The 20,379-nt window shown below is 33.7% G+C and overlaps 1 protein-coding gene and 1 non-coding gene across 6 annotated transcripts in view; one reads left to right on the top strand and one right to left on the bottom strand.

Moving 5' to 3' along the window:
* Nucleotides 1-12,491, top strand: part of LOC143252659 (corticotropin-releasing factor receptor 1-like) — a 35,191-nt gene extending 22,700 nt beyond the window's left edge. For 2 of the 5 annotated variants that reach the window (XM_076505144.1, XM_076505142.1), the window contains exons 6-11: nucleotides 2,729-2,885; nucleotides 7,613-7,743; nucleotides 8,536-8,621; nucleotides 9,339-9,474; nucleotides 10,262-10,303; nucleotides 11,129-12,491. In XM_076505144.1, the coding sequence (XP_076361259.1) occupies nucleotides 2,729-2,885; nucleotides 7,613-7,743; nucleotides 8,536-8,621; nucleotides 9,339-9,474; nucleotides 10,262-10,303; nucleotides 11,129-11,317 (741 nt within the window). In that variant the 3' untranslated portion in view covers nucleotides 11,318-12,491. Of the gene's footprint in view, nucleotides 1-2,728; nucleotides 2,886-7,612; nucleotides 7,744-8,535; nucleotides 8,622-9,291; nucleotides 9,475-10,261; nucleotides 10,304-11,128 lie in introns of all 5 variants that reach the window. The other 3 variants (XR_013029096.1, XR_013029097.1, XM_076505143.1) reach the window with 3 other exon arrangements.
* TRNAV-UAC (transfer RNA valine (anticodon UAC)) lies at nucleotides 2,419-2,491 on the bottom strand. The gene has a single exon. It is a non-coding gene; the product is annotated as a tRNA-Val (tRNA).
* Nucleotides 12,492-20,379: the final 7,888 nt, after the last annotated feature.

Below are 20,379 nucleotides of genomic sequence, written 5' to 3' on the forward strand. Positions count from 1 at the left end.
ATTTCGGACGTTTTTCTTTCTATTGTTCTTAGTTTTCTCTTATAGAAGGGATTGTATTTCTTTTAACGTAACGCATCTTTAGGGCGCGAAAATACACTGAAGCCCACCTTACGACTGTCTTTTCGACACGTTTTTAGAATACTTTTATTTGCATTGTAAAAGACAGGTTGATCATATTATGCGTCAAATTATTTAAGTTCTATATTTTATTATTCTGCAAATTAATGTGTGAAACGGATCTCATTAATATTAAAAACGACATGACGGTATTGGCAGTGTAACAGTAGCGTCGTTATTAAATATTGTTTTCCTGACCAGTTGTTAAACGAAATTCGCTGTCACAGTCTATTAACACTGGAATTCGAAAGTGGAAATGTTTGTGCTATTAATTGAGTAAAACTGTGAACTACCAAGTCGCTGATGGCATTCCAAGGGGGAAAGAAATATTGGATAGACATATGAGCAACATGTTTTAAACAACTAATTTATTTAGCTGTGACCAGGATTCAGTAGTCTCTAATTACGGCATGCTAAAATATGTTATAAAGGCTGTCATTCGTGATGAGAAAAAACCCACTTGAAGTAAAAATATTTCTAAAGACAACTGGTATGGGTATTGAAACTATAATTAAAGTAAAGTAGAGAACAACGCTTCGACCTTCTCAGTTCGTCTTCAGGTTAACAAAGGCTGTCATATGTCAGTTAAAAATAAATTACAAAGTGCTTTTCTTAGTTTCAAAGAAGAAAAAAAGTTTCAGTAACATTAAGACAATGAATAACTGGAAGCATATAAATTGGTTTCACGAATTATGTTTCATCATTTTGTGTACTGAATCATAGGGCAAAAACAGAGAAAATTACACGAGGCACTTTACACAATTAGTTTGTTCAAATAACTCAATGTACTGGTGTTAGGGTGTGAAAAAGTAGTTGTTTGTTAATTTTTAGAGCAAAACTACATTAGGGCTGCCTACTGTATTCACCGTAAGGAATCAAACTCCAGATTGTAGGGTTTTAAGTCCATAGATATAGCACTGTTACACCGGGGAATAGTGTGAGAAAGATTATAGCAGTAGGAAATGCATCTCTTTATCATTTTAGTTTAACATTGAAAAATACACGGACGTTGATTGTCATACTTCCAAGTTATCACATTAGTGGACAAGGCAACGATACAACAATAACAATGTTATTCTAAGTTTATCGACGATTATTGGAATGACATCTGTCTAGTATAAGTACCACATCTTGCCAAACTGAGTATCATTTGAACGTCACATTTGGTATAATAATCCTTTGCCAACATCTGTGAATCAACCGCAGTTACTAATGGGTTATAATAAAATAAGTTGCATTTTGATACACGGTGATATCTTTGCTAAGGTTTGTTTGTTTGTTTGGAATTTCGCACAAAGCTACTCGAGGGCTATCTGTGCTAGCCGTCCCTAATTTAGCAGTGTAAGACTAGAGGGAAGGCAGCTAGTCATCACCACCCACCGCCAACTCTTGGGCTACTCTTTTACCAACGAAAAGTGGGATTGACCGTCACATTATACGCCCCCACGGCTGGGAGGGCGAGCATGTTTAGCGCGACGCGGGCGCGAACCCGCGACCCTTGGATTACGAGTCGCACGCCTTACGCGCTTGGCCATGCCGGGCCCTTTGCTAAGGTAAAAACAACAACGACAAAAAAAACATGGCTGCTAACTAAGTACTAGATGTGGTTCTATAAAATGTAATAGTGTTTTAAAAAACTCCTAATTTCGCGCCTAACTGAGTATCAGATATTGGATTATTGTCCACTTTGCATTATACGTTCCTATGTTAACTGTACCGAATCTGTGTATCAAAACATATCCAATTTAATCTAATTAATATCCAGGTCTGACAATACGACTAGATTTTATGACTTTTTTATGATGTTAATATCCACAGGACAGAATGTAAGTAATGTTTCGATAGTTTTAGTCGATTAAAGTGTTATTATAAAAGGAACTTCTGTTAAAAACATTTTTATAATTTTTATTTAATATGGATGTTACCGCAGAGAAATGAAAGATAATTTTTTCCAGGTAATTAAGTGTTTGTATTGTTTATTACCACAAGAAACAGTAATAATCATATAATTTTGAATTAATAATTAATTAAATACTGCTTATACATAGATTGCTAATTACAAAAAAATCTTGCCAATTTTGAATAATTATATATATTATTAATGTTTACATAAGTGTTAATTAAACGTTATTAACAACCAGTTAACTGGCTGATAATAATATGGTGTTGAGGTTGTTGTTTTGAATTAAGCACAAAGCTACACAATGGGCTATCTGTGGTCTGCCCACCACGGGTATCGAAACCCGGATTTTAGAGTGTACGTCCGCAGACATACCGCTGAGCCACTGAGGGGCAAAAATATGTGCCTGCCAGGGATCGAACCTGGGACCTTCCGCGTGTAAAGCGGATGTGATAACCACTACACCACAAACACGTTAGTTAGGAATTGAGATATTAATTAATTGGATATTGTCAATATCCATAAAATTAGTTCATAAATTTATTTTTTAAATAAGGTTGTAGAAGGTTGAACTAGAAGGTTGAACTTTAACCCATAAGTATAGTTGAATAACCTCTTATTATTTTTATCGAGTTGACTAATTAGTTATTGTTAACACCCACAAGACAGGTTGTACTAAAGGGTTCTGTCGATTTTGTCCATTTCTCCTAGGAATGGTTGTGCAAAACTATTCTGTCAGTAAAAATGTATGCAGCTATGGCTAGTATTAACTGGATGTTCGTCGAGGGATTACTGCTCCACAGTCGCATCACTGTATCCATCTTCAACATGGACACGCCTTTTAAACTCTATTATTTCATTGGCTGGGGTAAGTTGTACATTACTTTATCGCTTATAAATATTTTGTTAAAGACCTCACAAGAACAACGGCACTTAAAACTGTTTGGTTTTATAAATAAAGTTAAAGCAAATATTTTTCGATACTTGGCATATTATTACTTACATTCCATGTGGAATCAAAGCTTGTATGACCTTTGACATGCCACTGATTCAGATCTCAACAAAATCGTGATGATTATGACGCTTGAGATACAAACTACAAAAATCTTTTTTGAGTAAACCACTCAGCAATCGGCCTGACATGCCATCTTCAACTGTGGAGACCGATTCGTACAATATTCCTGTATATTCTTTGTTGGTAGTTCCAGCCTTTAGTTTATTTCGTGTTAAACACAAAGCTCCAAGATGGTTTGTTCGTTTTAACTTATTACTAAACAACAGGTTATGCACGCTCCGTTATCCACGGGAAGTCGGATACCGAAATTTAGCACTTTAACCTGTTGACTGCCAAGTATTTCAGTTGCTGCAATACAACTCTAATGCTTCTTTATTTTGTAACTTTTTTCGTGACGCCATTTTGGATCGAAAGTAAAACAATTTGTAAGTAGGTCAAATGCATGTATGGTGCTCATATCTAGCGTTGCAGTTAGGTGTTATTGAGAACGAATTAACTCATCCGCGGGACTGTGTTACCGATCGGCTCGGATGAGTTATCTCATCTACGGCACTGAACAGGTTAAGCCTTCAAACTTATCGCTGAGTTATTGAGACCACAACCTTCAGAATTTGTTTATCCAGGCATCTCTCATTTAGCGCGCTTTCTATTTGTGCATTTTCGTTTTTCTAAAAAAGTTTTCTCATCAAGGAACATTTTTCGATTAGCGCAACCAGTCGCAATAGCAATTTTCGATTTAACGTATTTTTGAAACTCTTGGTCACCTCGCAGTAGCATAATTTTATGCGGTGATATTATGCTCTAGGTTCAGGTTTATTTGTTTTGTTTGTTTGTTTGTTTTGGAATTTCGCACAAAGCTACACGAGGGCTATCTGTGCTAGCCGTCCCTAATTTAGCAGTGTAAGACTAGAGGGAAGGCAGCTAGTCATCACCACCCACCGCCAACTCTTGGGCTACTCTTTTACCAACGAATAGTGGGATTGACCGTCACATTATACACCCCCCACGGCTGAGAGGGCGAGCATATTTAGCGCGACGCGGGCGCGAACCCGCGACCCTCGGATTACGAGTCACACGCCTTACGCGCTTGGCCATGCCAGGCCTTTTGTTTTGTATACTTCTTTAAATTGGTTATCTAATTAGTATTATAAAACACGTTTAGAAGTTTCAATGTCCAGAAAATTTTCATTTAGGAACGCAATTACATGTATTTCTATGAATAAGTGCCCGACATGGTCAGGTGGGTTAAGACGTTCGACTCGTAATCTGAGGGTCACGGGTTCGAATTCCAGTTACACCAACCATGCTCGCTCTTTCATCCGTGGAGGCATTATAACGTGACGGTCAATCCCGCTATTCGTTGGTAAAAGAGTAGCTCAAGAATTGGCGGTAGGTGGTGTTGACTAGCTGCCTTCCCTCTAGTCTTACACTGCAAAATTTAAGGACGGCTTGCGCAGATCGACCTTGTGTAGCTTTGCGTGAAATTCAAAAAACAAACAAAAACAAACCTATGGATAATTGATTTTTGTTTAGCGCAGCGTTGTTTAGGAACGAATCAACTTCACTAAACGGGAGATGTTGATATTTATATAGCCAAATTTCCGATTAAATTTTCCAAAGGTACTGGTTAAGAGTATTAAAAGGAAATAACATCTGCGTAAAATAAAAAATAAAAATTTGTACCAGTTGTTATAAAATACATAACTTAATAGTTTATTCTATAACTAGCTGGAGTACCAGTCCCATGGCCGGAAGTTATGTAAATTCATGTTTAATGAAAGGTTAGTTTAGAACATGAAAAGCTGCTTCCTTTATGTGTAATTGTAAAAACGTTGTTGTTTTGAATTAAGCACAAAGCTAAACAATGGGCTATCTGTGCTCTGCCCACCACGGGTATCGAAACCCGGTTTTTAGCGTCGTAAGTCATCAGACATACTGCTGAGCCACTGGGGGCATTGTAAAAACGTAAAACACCTATAAAAACTGCAAAACACAAAGTGCAAAGCTAAAAATGTGTTTGTATTTCTCTATGAAATCAACGAACTTCCTTATCAAATTTGGTGAAAGTCTTCTGAAAGGGTGAGAAGTAATGATAAAAACCACAAAATCTGCAAAATCTAAAACTGAAAATTTCTATCTTTCCATGGACCTTATGAATCTCCATGCAAATTTTAGTTAATATCCATCCAAACCCTGTCAAATAGTTACTCGGATGTACAACAGACAATTATTATATTTATATAGATGCTACAGCCGATATTAATTCCTACAGATTTTACAAGGTTCGTGCCCAAAATACTGAACATCCGTGGTATTTTTGTAACGACAACAGTGATGTCTTCTTATGAAAGATCTAGGTATAATTATCGTCCACCATTGTTGTTTATTATTAAGCACAAAGCTACATAAAGGGCTATCTGTGCTCTGCTCACCACTGGTATCGAGATGTTGTTTCTAATGGTATAAAGTTCACTGGATCTGTTAATACCAGTGATTAGATGTTATTCATGATTCTAAACGTACCATCAGGTTTAGTAAAGGATTATAAATCTTCAGTTTGAACAGAAAATTAGTTACAAACTTATACTAATAATACGAACCAGACTTGACCTTGGTGGCTAGCATGTGTGAACTGCGAATTTGAGAAACTTCTGTCCGTACTTTGAAGGCCTTGAGTGCGTTACAAAATCGACGGTCAAATCCTATTAGTTGTCCTTAGAAAAATGGCCCAAGTTGGCTAGCTGTTTTCTATCTCTAATCCATCAGTTCATGATTAGACAGGCTAAGCGCGGATAGCCCTTGTGTACCAGTAAATCTGGGGTTCGCACTGCTTTCAAGCAGTTTCGTACTCGTGGTAGGCATAGCACGGAAAGCTTACTATGCTGCTTTGAACTTTACCACAAATAAATCTTTGTATATCTTTCTAAACAAACTCGTAATCATACAATCGATGCTTGCAACGTTATAAGGTATTTTTATCTCTTAAATTGGTTAAAACTGACAACATATATATATATTCTCTACAAAGTATTAAGTAGTAAATGAAGTACCTGTGTGAATAAACTGTAAAGACCGGTCTCAAAAATAGTAACAATTAGATTTCTGAAATATTTACACAAAGTCTGATGAAGCAAAAGGTTAAACACTTTGTCTTAACAATAAAAAATCTGTTAACCATTTTGTAATGTTTCTCGGAATATATGTGTTCTTCACCCTACAAATAAGTCATTGTAAGTATTTCATTTGTATTGCTACAGATATGAAAATTTATTGTTTTAATAAGGAACAGTAAAATAAAAAATATTGCGTTCTCGCAGTTAGTTATATCTTTAAAAGTTTTGCTTTTTAAATACATTTGTAGAAACGACTTTTTTTTTTCTAATACACACCCAAATCATTACACACTTGTGTGGTTGTTCTGTACAACCTAAACACTAATATCAAGTCTTGATGTTTACATTTATGTATAAGTTGTTTATTTAATGTACAAAATGATCCTTTCATCATTCAATGGTATTTCCATTTTCGGCTGTCTGTACGCTTTGTGTTTGTGTCAAAGCAGTCAGTACCTATGGCAAATTATATCATGGAAAATAACTGTCAACGTTTAACATGTACATTTAAAAATTCGGTTCGTTTCTTATTGTTGAAGCCTTTTGGTAAATAGTAAATGTTGATTCTCGTGGGCCAGTTGTGGTCGAGTGATTAGCATTTCCGCCAATGGGTCAAAAGTCCGGGATTCGAAACAAAATGTCACTAAAAATGTGAAAATGTGGAACATTTTTAGTTGTCACAATCTGTTCAGTCATGTGATGTTCAGGAAATTTCACAAAATTCTTTAGGTGGCGGGCACTGCTGTTTAGCTATCTTCCCTCTGGTCAACAGCTCAAAATTAGGGATGGCTGTACCTAAATCCTGAGAGTCGCTCAGCCATCTGCGTATTATGCCATTTTGAAAATTCCAAATCGTATTTGCACTTCCTTCAAAGCAGTTTAAAAATTAGCATTCAACTACGAACAAAGATTAAAAGACGCGTAAAAAACAACATCCATAATTTTGTGTCAAAGTAAACAAGAAAATGATAACACGTTAAAACAATTTATTATTCGATTATCGTGAAAAGCTACAGAAGTTTAAGTAATTTGCTTTGGTTCGAATTTCACGCAAAGCTACACGAGGGCTATCTGATATAGCTGTCTGTAATATAGCATTGAGAAAATAGAGGGAAAGTGGCTTGTCAACACCACTCACCGCCAACCCTTGGGCTACTTTTTACCAACGAATAGTGGGAATGATCTTCACTTTATAACGCTCTCATGGCTGAAAATGTGATCATAATCGAATCCGCGATCCTCATATTGCGAGACGAGCGAACTAAGAACCAAGTAGATAAGTGAAGAATAAAAACAACAACAACAAACAATTACTATTATTATAGTTATATTATTATAGGTCTGCATCCAAGCGAGCAATGCTGAACCTCTAATTTCAATTATTTTATAATTTTCCTTCTTATAAAAGTGGCATTAATGTTTGGCACTGATATTTCACTTATTCCTCATACTAACTTCTTTGTTTAGGATTACCGACTGTCTTCATTACATCTTGGGCAGCAATAACTTCACAGGTTCAAGATACTTTCTGTTGGCAAGGTTATGGCAAGTCACATAACATATGGCTGATATCTGGACCGATGCTATTAGCTCTTGTGGTAAGTAATTATCATTCATATATAGGAATACAATAAATAGTTTTATCGATGAACGGGACCTTTTATGAGCTCAGATTTAAATTTAATATTTTATTACTACGAGTAATAGCATAATATTACCTAATTTTTGAAGGCATATACATATATCGATACTTTTATACTGAGTATTCATAGCAGGACCAAGTTCACAAAAAATAATGCCAAAGAACTATATTTCAAAGACGTAATACACTTGGTTTGAAGAGTACTTCATTAATAGCATTTTTAAAGTGTTTTATAATAATAATAAATTATTAATACTTATTAAAATATTAATGCAAGTATCCTAAATTAATTCAGCTTCGATGTTTTTAATATCCATTTAAAGTTTCTTGGCAAATTAATCGATAAAGAAATATTTTTGTTACAAAATTTTCTAACCACGTTCTTTAAATTGTCTGAATACTAAGACTTTTTATTGTATTCTTCTGTATTATTTGTCTTTTCATCAAATAAAATGGCAGAAAATTTTAACAACTTGAAATCCATCTCTATTTGGAACAAGTTAACAACAAGACTGTAATAACATAACTTACACACAAAATCACGGAGCACTGTCAACTCAGTCAGTCGATTAAATAACTTTTTAAAACTACTGGTTTTGTGTAGTTTCATTAAAACTTACATTTGCCGCCATAGATTTCATCAGGTTAATTCCTACAAGAAATACAATTGTTAGTAAACTTAAATGGAAAAATTACCATGAAATAACAACAACTTATTTCATTTAGATTTTTTTTTTTATCTTTTCAGGTCAACACTTTTTTCCTTGTGAACATTGTTCGCATCTTGGTCACAAAACTAAAAATGAGTGCATCTTTAGAGATAACCCAAGTGAGGTAAAAACTATGTTAAGACAAAGTTCACTATTTAGTACATGCCTCTGATGGTTGCGTAATCAATTTAATAACGTTAAAAGCCATATTTCGATATCAGCGATGAGCAGAGCACAGATGAGCAATTGTATAGCTTTGTGTTTATTTGTATTTAAGCACAAAACTACACAATGGGCTATCTATGATCTGCATTGTAAGTCCGAAGACAAACCATTGTACCCTGAGGAGTAACAGGTTTGTGTTTAACAACAATCAAACAAACAATTAAACATGTATTTCTAATACAACAGCAAAATAATAGAATGCGCGTACACACAAAAATAGGCTATTATCTCTTATATTTCATTCATTATCTAATAGAATACGTTATCCGGTGGGTAAACTGTAAGCTTACTATTAACTTCTGTTATATGAAAATTTAGAAAACTTGTTTATTTGCATCAAATATTGCAGAACTTACTATTTCAAATTCAATACGATATACAGATATAATATATCTTTATTATTATTATTATTATTATTATTATCTGTTTATTTAAACTAATTAGAACAATTAGTACATCTGTAAGTTAAAATTAATAAACCTTAAATTGATCGTTTTAACCGTATAAATACATAAAAAAACAATTTTTAAATATTTTATGGATGAAATTCACTCGAATTTGTGTATTAGGCCAACGCAAAACCGATCACTGGTTTTATTTACACTATTTTGGACAGGAAAGCCATTAAGGCCACAGCCCTTTTGTTCCCTTTACTTGGCATCACCCATCTTTTGTTCTGTATCAATCCTCGAGACGACGCCCATCTCGAGATGGCCTACATGATCATCAACGCTTTCCTCCAATCCTGGCAAGTTAGTATAATTTTTTTTCTCAATTTATAAACTCCAAAAATAGCTTGTAACTAAAGATTCATGAACAATTTGTTCTCCAATGAGTGATGATCTATTTTCAGTTTTCGTCTTATATAAAAATATACAAATAGGTTCTGTTGATAGGCCCCTAGTGCACAGCGGTATGTCTGCTGACTCACACCGCTAGAAACTGGGTTTCGATAGCCTATTGTGTAGATTTGTACTTAATTACAAACACACAAACAAATACTATTGATAGTAATATTACTATATTAGTAAAGTTAACTCCACTCTGGAAATATTTTTTTTAGAAATATTGAAATTTACTTGGAAAACATTTGACTATAGCATATTAATATGCAGAGAAAGACCATGAATCCGACCTGAACAACAATAACAAAAAAAAAAATAAAAATTACTTCAATCACTTCAGATAAGCTTAAAAGCCTTATTGCTTTAGTAGCTATGTATTCAATATCAGTATGTTAAGTTCCTTGTACCAAATACAAATATCAAACGATATACTTTCCTGCCTTAGGTTTAGCTCAACTAATAAGCTCCACATCTTCACCAGTAGTGCAATATTGTCGGTTGACCTAACTGTTTGCATGTACCTTGGACATCACATTATTCTAATATCATGCGTAAAAATGGTTTATTAATCTTTAAAACAAAGCGAAATAATATTCGCAAGGCCTTGAGGTTACTATTTATAAAAATGTTTAATATGAAAACTAAGCCTTATTAGCAAACAGTATAACTAACAAAATAATTCCTATTCTTGCAGGGAGTGTTTGTTGCTGTGTTGTACTGTTTCACAAACTCTGAGGTAAGACTTACAACATGCGTACAAAACACGTTTTTCAACGTGTCAACAAATGTTTTTTGTTTGATTATTATATTTTCGGTTTTATAATTAAGTGAAATGTTTGTATGTTATATTGGAATTTTCTATCAAGTTTGTAATTTATTTTGTTTCATATCTATATTATTTATTTGTGATTTAATCTAGGCTTATTATTTAGATCTGTATTTAGATCAATAATACTATAGATGTTCTATATTCAACAGTGAGATTAATGAGCACTGGACTCACATTCTGCGGGTCGTGGTCTCAAATCCCATTACGGTTCCTTCAGTCGTGAGGGCATTATAAAGTGAAAGCCTATTCCACCTTTGTATTGCTAAAGAGAAATCGAAAGAGTTGGCTGTTGGTGTAACTAGGTGTCGTTAGCTATCTGCCTTCCCTTCATTCTATTTCTCCTAAATTAAGGACGTATTTCATAGATAGCCCTCTAGTAGGTTTAGGCGAAATATAAACAAACAAGTAATTGAAAAATGACTCTACCTTTACTTCGGCCGTCGTATATATACATATATAATATTAACACTTGCAGAATCGAAAAAACACGAACATAATTAAATGACTATACAGGAAGGAGAAATAGGTCAAAAATGTCTCTGACCCTTCTTCACCCTAAAGGTCAAGACCAAAAAAAACGACGAATACCCTGACTTGACGGTATCTTTCACGCTACCCCTTCCCCCCACATTAGTGCGTGTCATTATTCTATTAACTGCTTTATTGTCAGAATTTAAGAAACAGTTCTAACGTTTCCAAAAGCTGTGCTTTAATATCTGGTTATCCTTATAGGTGCAAGCAGCTATACGGACTGCTTATCTTCGGAGGCACCAGAACTGGTTTCACATGCACAGGAGGTACTTTTCTCAAACATCTTCTACCTACATGTCAAACCTTGAGGCTTCAGTAGGTGAAAATTCTCACCAGAAAGAGCTTCCAGAAACAAAATCTTTCCTTCAGAACAAAACCGATATAAAATGAATAATGTCATGAGAATTCTCACGGTGATTCTTTAAATATTTGTGTTTATGTTACCAAACGATATAGGAAATTAAGATATTGTGTTAATTGGTTCACCTTGAAATTTAGGAAAGCCTCTACTTAATAAAAAGAAAATTGACAATTTTAGTGATTTTTGCTATATTATATGATCATAGCTGTGCAACTGGAAAAAAAACAACAGATAAATTATTGTTATTGTTACGAGTTTTGAATAACCACATTTTAACCTGTTGTGGTTAACAGAGGGTCATTTGACGCTTAATTTTTAATCTCTATAATTAAACGCCATTAATAAAAACTTACAGTGTCAATCGTACGTTACAATACCTGAAACTAGATCGATTTTTTTATTTTATAAAGAAAGCGTACAGAGGATGAAAACACAAATGGCTATATATATATATTTATATATTACAAGTTAAGAGTCAAATATTAAAGTATAGTGCCATCGACACTAATAAATATCATACTAATGATATATCTATGCTATAAGATAGCTTTCATGTGTTCGTACGGAAACTTTTCTAGCTTCTTGATCTTTGATCATCATGAAGCTTTCAGGGTTCTTGAATAGATGCCACATGGATCGTGAAATCCCTTAGATCATTCATTTTCTCTTTCTTACGAATTTGACAACAACTAAATGTGTGTTCTTACTACTACTACTGCTCGGAAACTGTTGGCTAATGACACGCTCGTCACCCGCGTGAAGCTAACTAAATAATTGCCGCGCTTGATACAGACATGTGTTTATTAAAAATAAAGAGTGTAACACTGAATTTTCGGAAGTTTCATGAACCATTCAGTAGTAAGACAAGATGTGTGGCTCATTCTTTGACAAAACTTGTTCTGTCGCCCGGTAGAAAACGTTCTTGTAGTATTGTATGCCAGCTTGAGAATCTTAATTCAGGAAATGCAGAAAAAAACTCGATTCAGATTCGTATGAGAGTTAAGACGTAAACAAAAAATAACTTCGCATTACGTGATTTATGTTTATGTTAGCCCTGTTATCAATGAAAAAAAAAGAAGAAAAGTCTATATAATTTTTAAAAAGTTGTGTTTATTCTGCACGTGATCTGGTTTTGATTATTATATGTATATCAATGTAATCTTATAAGTATTATTCAGTTATTAAATGTTTTGTAGCTAGTCATTGTACCTTGTTTGTGTTTTCTTTACAAGATGTGGTGGAGGTTTAATTATTCGTTTTTAAAGAATGGAGGAGTTTAAATGCGTATTTGTATATATTCTAAAGCACGCGCAGTATACGTCCCTTTAAAAAGTTCAGTGTTTTGACCAAAACGGTAAAAACACTGGACTGTTCCTTACTTCTAGTGATCATATCATTCTCTTTAAATATTGTATCTGTATATCAATGTAGGTTTTATTGCAAAATGTTTCTATACGAAAAAAATGAATAAAAACGACCTGCATATGCAGTATTTCTGGGTCTATTGCTCTATAACAACGAACTAAATATATGTACATCTTTTCAAGTATGTTTACAACTGTTTAATGTATCTAAGTTCAAAATCGAGAAATCTCAGGTGAATCAATAAATGAATTGAGTCGTTTATTCGTGTGTGTATACAATATTTCTTTCTTTTGTGTTGTATGCCTTACTAATTGCGAATTTGTGGTTCAGCCGCAAATCTAAAGACTTATAACGCTAAAAATCGAGTTTCAATACCCGCGATAGGAAGAACAAAGATATCCCGTTGTGTAGCTTTCTGTTTAATAAGAAAACAAATAAACAAATGGTTTGTTAGTTAAAGTTTAATTTTTCACCCATTTATTCACTGACATGTATGCGTATATTACCTGAAACTACACGTTTCAACAGAATGTGACCCTAGCAGCATGAGTCAAATTGCTTTATATTGTCGTCAGCTGAAATAACGTGTTTCATATTTGTAGTTTACGTTTTTCTATAAACACACTACATGTTATACCTGAAGAAGACAGACCAATATTCCCCTGAAATACATAACATGTTTTCCCAAAATAAAACCACTTTGTTGTGCTTATAAATTGTTGTTTCTCAATTTCTTATTAATCTGTATGACAGCTTAAAATATATTTATACAGAAAATGTGCGTGTGCTAAGCTAATCATTGGTGTGCTTTTCTGCTATGTTCACAGAGAGGAATCGAATCCTTAATTTTAAAGTTGTAAATCCAAAGACTTACCGCTGTCCCACCGGGAAAAACTAATGATAGATAGCTGTAAAGAAACAGTCTTTGTTTACACTAGTTGAGCTTGATCCAATAATTAGTACGCTGGACTATGGAACTGCGAGTCCAGCATTCGCGTCCCCTTACCTTTATAGCAAAAAAAAAATCGCATTACGCTGTTTGGTACCATGAGTACGTTATAAGAGTGACAATCAAATCCCACAATTCGGTCAGACAAGAGTAGCCCAAGAGTTGGTGATAGCTGCTGTTAATTAACTACCTATCATTTAGTTTCTCAGCTCGAATCTAAAAACTGTATCTCAAGACGGCTGGTATGGATGGGTATTAACATTTCTACCCAAATAAAGCAGAGAACAACGTTTAGACGTTCCTGACCATGTTGAGATACATTTTTATTCAAGTTGGTTTCTCGTCATCGCGAAATTTAAAAACAGTTGAAGAAGATGGCCTTGGAGTAACTTTGTGCGAATACCCGAAGACAAAACAAACAATTAATCGACATTAACTAATGCCGACTCGTGACAACTGCTTTCCTACAAACAGAATGATCTCTTTGTACTTATAAATCATGTCTGAAATTAAAGTGTTCGACCTGAAAACTCCGTTTTTTATAACAGATATAAAACCTTTTTTTGTGTTTGTGTGCCAAATGGCTAAGAAGAGATATATCTCGCGAGTGAACAATGGGTCCTATTAGCGAGAGCAAATTTAACTGAATTGTAAAGCATAATGGTTTCCTATAAAATTGATTTATCAGCGGCAAAAACAATTATGTACCTTGACTTCGTACACTCCCTAACACAATAATGGAAGATCAACTGAATATAAACATAAAACTACTCCAAAAGAATTAAAATATTAAAACTGTCAAAGTTTTCTTTCTTAAGTTGCGTTATACCATCCCAGTGTGAACACCTAGTCAGACCAACGTATAAACACAGGACCTTTTTCAGAAAATAAAATATTTTAAGGTGTTTAAGATGTCTGGAGCCATAGATAGTTCAACGAATTATACAGATTATGTTCTACGTGCTGTCCTAGCAACTTAAAACAAGTTTGGATTAGCAGTGGATTAACTCAAACGTCTCATAGTTTAACAGCACTGTATCAGTCACGCACCTGAAATTAAGAAGAGCTGTAAATAATCTATGGTTTCAGATTTTTCGCACACCCTGCATTGTAAGAACCATTAAAGCGTGAGATAATACAGGATAATAAACCGAAGAAACGAATTATAACACATGTTACAGAATAAATAAAAACTGAGACGTCGTTAAGGTTTTATAGCTGAACGAGAATCTACTTTACGGCCTCGAATATAAGGTGCTAGTGTATATTATAAAAGGCTTAACTCTGCTACAGAATTTTATGTTGGAATTGAACTTTTGATTTAAAGAGTCTGAAAAAGTCTAATAAGTGGATGATCTTTGTAACTACTGTGTTTAGTGTTTTATGGCATGACCGAAACGATGTTTTATAAACAGAAAAATTCTTAGAGAAAATGTTGCACGTATCAATAACGTACGTTTGTTTTTGTTTGTTTGAATTTCGTTATGTGCGCTAGCCGGCCCTCATTTAGCAGTGTAAGACTAGAGAGAAGGAAGCTAGTCATCACCACTCACCGCCAACTCTTGGGCTACTCATTTACATACGATTAATGGGATTGACCTACACATTATAACGCCACCACGGCTGAAAGGGCGAGCATGTTTGGTGCGACGGGGATTGGAGCCCGCTACCATCGAATTACGAATCGAATGCCTTAACCCATCTGGCCATGCCGGGTAAATATTATACGTATTTTAAAAAAAAGTCTATAGGGCTAACTAGTTACTAAATACAATGAATTTCGTTTATTGTGTAATATTGTTTAGTAAGATATTGATATGAAACAAATGAAGAGAAACAATAACCTTTTACATGTATTAAAATCCATCTTTCGAATACGTTTATGAACTTAGTTACAGAACTATTAAAATTATCAGACGTTTAATATATTTTCAAGGAAAAAAATTCAACAACCAGGAATTTTTCCCAAGTTCTTAGAAGTTTTTTTTTTTTTACATTACCTTGCGTTTTCGTAAACGTAACTTTTCACGTTGAAATAACAGCAATATCAATATTCGTAAATATTTTTGCAATATTTTAGTGATTTAAGATGTTCATTGCGGAAAAATAACCCCTGATTTATTATTACATTATAAACTATGTACATCTAGCAAATTTTGCTTAAACCCGATTAATGATATACTGTATCTCTAACACCTCTTACACTTGTTTCATATTTCTAGAAATAAACAACCTTGTCAAAATTATTCAACTTCCTTAATTTTTCATGCTATATCATAACACAGTTTCCAAGGGTACTAGCCTCTTTTCGCCCTCTATTGGGCACAGAGAACACCAATGTTACACAACATGATTAAAAAGTTTTCGACACCGTATGCACACCAGATAAATGTTAGAAGTATCAAATGTATGTAACTGAGACGAGCGTGGCTTCAAAAATTGCGTTAGTTGCAATTAATATACAGTAATATTTTGCGAACTTTCAGTAATGCTAATTAATTCTACGTTTTTCTTGTTTCGTTCTTCTACATTTCAAACTGACTTCATTTTTTCCTTATGATTATATCTCACGTAATAAATTTTACACTCGATTATACAAAAATCCTTGAAATAATAACACGTTATGGTTTACTTACGTATTGATAAACCTGGCTTACAAACAAATGAAACTCATATACCTTTTTACATCTATTTCAATTTATTAAATTTTCTCTTCCAAAGGAGCTCTTGCAATGAAGTTATTTATCGACTGATGATTTGTTGTTGTTTTCTTTAATTTGAACAGTTAACAAGGGTCGAATCCATCAGTTACTTATACATTACAGCTGACACTTATAAATGAAAGTTAGATGTTATCGAATTTATCAACGTGCATTTTCTTCATCATACGAAACTATTAAGAGTACGGCTCCGCGTCATTATACTGAAGGTCGACTCTAAGTAAAGCTGTTTGCAAATGGTATTAAGTAACCATCCTTAACATACTATGTATGCGTTGATAGAATATTAAATGGTATTTACAGACTTTTAGATGACCAAATGTTACTTGCACAGTTATTAAAGTTACATTTCTATGAAAAAGGGACTTTGACAGACTAGTTACGGAAGTGTCACGGTGTGCTTTGATTTAGAACTGAATTCTATTGGTTACTATACACCAGATTTTCATTGGAAAATGGCTACTGAAAACTCCACCCACCCTTTGTTCCTAAAGAAACTGAAGTACTAGCCAAAGGGAAAACTTAAATATGTTAATGCTGCATTACTGTTCTCTTAAGTCAGGGATTATTACAAGAGATATGTTAATCATACTCTTAAGATATTATTTATTTTCAGCAACTTTTCTAATGGATACTTGTTGTTTCAGGGGACTCAATAATCGCTTACATAGTGAGTGTTTCCCAGCCATATAGGTTTCTGTCAAAATATGATATTATAAAACCACAAAAATAGTCACCTTTCTCGTAAAAAACGGCCATCATTGAGAACTACCTAAATCTTTTACATAGTAAATGTCTCCCAAACATGTAGGTTTCTGTCAAAATATGATATCATTATAAAACCACAGCTGGTTTAGAAACATAGTCATCTTTCTCGTAAAAAACGGCCATCATTAAGAACTACCTAAATCTTTTACATAGTAAATGTCTCCCAACCATGTAGGTTTCTGTCAAAATATCATATCGTTATAAAACCGCAGCTGGTTTAGTATAATAATCATCTTTCTCGTAAAAAACGGCCATCATTGAGAACTACCTAAATCTTTTACAGTAATACTCGGTTTTTGTTTGTCCTGAAAATGTTCTTGCACTTTACTATATAAATGCGCATGTGCGCGAATTTTATTCAACGGAGGTAAATATAGCAAAAATAATCAACGAATGATTTACAAGTATTTTAATCATATTGTTATTTTTTTGTAAATTAATTTACGACAGCAACATACTTTATGACAATTTGTAATTAATCCACTAACTCATCCGTGACGACGAGAAACCCAGTTGTGGTAAAAGTGTATTCAAGATGGCTGGTATAGGTATTAAAATAAAGTAGAGAACAACGTTTCGACCTTCTTAGATCATCTGTAGGTTGACAAAAAGAGAGTTTGCAATTGACCGTCTCCTGGCACATGTCTCAGGGAGAGAGTGTAAACGTGTACGAGATTGTAGGTGGCGTCACAATTAGACGTTAGGTTAGTAATTATTGTTGTTATTTTGAATAAAGCACAAAGCTACACAATGAGCTATCTGTGCTCTGCCCATCACGGGCATCAAAACCCGGTGTTTAGCTTTGTAAGTCCGCAGATATACTGCTGAGGTACTGGGGGAGGCAGGTTAGTAATTAGTATAGGTATAAAGGTGTTCTTTTATATTGGTTTAATATTAGTTTTAGTAGTTGTATAAGCAGAGGTTCTTTGATTTTGCGTTTGGTTGTATTTGCTTCTCTATTTAGTATCTATGTGCTTTCTATGGTTATGTTGTGTCTATTTGATTTGCAGTATTCAAAAACGTGTGAAGGTGTTTTTTTCTGTTCTTTGAATCTGGTTTCCATTTTCTGTTTGTTTCTCCAATATAGAAGTCGTGGCAGTTGTTGCATTGTATTTTATAAATGATGTTGGTGTTGTTTTTGTAGTTTTTTACATAGTATGGACTTTAATTTTGTAGCTGGTTTTTGAATAACTTTGGTGTGTACTGAAATGTTTATTTTTTTTGTAACTTTTTTCCCAAATGTTGGTTATTTTGTCGCTGATGTTGGGAAAATATGGTGTGCAGCAATGTAAGGGTTTGTAGTTTGTTGTATCTTGGGATTTATTATTGTTTGTTTGTTGTTGATTGTGTTATTGATCCAGGCGTGTGCGTATAATTTTTTTCAATGGTTTTTGGAGGAAATTTGTTGATGTTGATGAAGTGTTATTTTATTTTGTTGATTTCATCGTTAATTTTATAAGGTGAACATAGTTTTGTTGCTGTGTTTATTTGGTTTCTTAATATGTTGAGTTTTTGTTTTGTTTCATGTGCTGAGTCCCAGGAAATGTATAGTTTTGTATGAATACTCTCTTTGCTAACGTGAAAATGACCAAAGAAGGTTGAAACGTTGTTCTCTACTTTGTATTAATACCCATACCAGCCGTGTTGAGATACAATAACTTATCATTATTCGTTACTTCTAATTTACTTAATTTTGGTCAAAGGTTATTAAGAAGTTTTAACCAAATCATCCATTTTTAGAGATAATAAATATTAATCTTGAATTCACCTTTGGCAGAAAAAAATAAAAAATAATCAAATTAACCAAATTCGATTAGTGCATTAACATACCCCTGTTGGAATCCTCTAAGAATGATAGAAACCGCTCAATATCTTAGCCAGACGTTATAAACAAAAAATAAAATTGATAAAATAATGAAAGATTAGAAGTATATTTGGAATTTTTCAAAGGGTGTAACCACTTAGATCGTTCTACGCTTACAAAAGTACTATAGAGGTTTGAAATAATTTGAAATAATATTTGTTATATGGTCATATAATATCAACAACATTTAAAAACTAACAACAACAAATAAATAACTGTTGTTTCGCCTAGAAAAATCCCTTATCCATCTTGAGGTTTCGTTTTTGATAGCTCTTATCTCCAGCTGGAAATTTTCACGCAATAGAATTGTCTCTTCCCTCAAATAAAGAATAATTTCTCATTTTACGACTCCCATCCTTTAATTACCTTAAGCCATACTATCATAACATTAGGTCCCTTGTGGCATGTATGCGGACTTACACACTAAAAATCGGGTTTCGATACCTGTGGTGGACAAAGCACAGATAGCCCATTATGTTGTTTTGTGCTTAATTCAAAATAAACAAACAATCATAACATTAAAAATCAAACAAAACTTTTATGGAAAATATTTTTAAAACGTATGTATAAATTATTTTAAAACATTCGTTTAGTTTTGAACATATAACCGTGTTCGATTCCCCTTGGTGGGCTCAGCAGATAGCCCGATGTGGCTTTGCTATAAGAAAAACACACACATATAACCGTATCAGTATAGAGTTACCTGTTGTGTCTACTCCTGTGAGGCGAACTCGGATTTTAGAGTTCTAAGGGCTTAGACTTACCGCTATCCCACAGGGAAACATAAACATCTGATGAATAAATGTTACAAGCATTTATAATACATTTCAACACACACGCACACACTTATTGGCACAGTGGCACGTCTGATGACTTGTAACACTAAAATTCGAGTTTTAGTATCCATAGCGGATATAGCACAGATAGCTAGCTCATTATATATATATATATATATATATATATGCGTACATTCATGATAAAAATAAACAATAAATATTTCTATTTCTTATAGGCTTTGTATAAGTTGGACTTAAATACATTACTACCGTTTATAAAAAAAAAGCAGAAATTACATGTTATTCACTACCATATTAAAATATGAACGCTATAAAAGTAATGGTAGAATTCAATTGGTCGACTTTGCTTAGATTTACTTAGTTTCTGTCTGTATCCAGCCATAATTACCTGTATGTGCAGTTTACTTTTCATCTTTTTCGGATAACACAATAATCTTGTTGTCACTTCTGGCTGACAATCCTTAACTATAGCCAGACTTAATTTATTGGCTTTCCCAAAATTGGTCTAAATAGTTAAAAATAAAAAGGATTTTCTCGGACTCAGTTGAAGAAGTCAGGAAGTCATTTCATGTTTTTACTGTTCTATAGATGAAGCTAAATTTCCTAATATTTAATATAGTCTTCCCTC

This window comes from Tachypleus tridentatus, chromosome 6 (genome assembly GCF_004210375.1).
Source record: "Tachypleus tridentatus isolate NWPU-2018 chromosome 6, ASM421037v1, whole genome shotgun sequence".
Classification (NCBI taxonomy): Eukaryota; Metazoa; Arthropoda; class Merostomata; order Xiphosura; family Limulidae; genus Tachypleus; species Tachypleus tridentatus.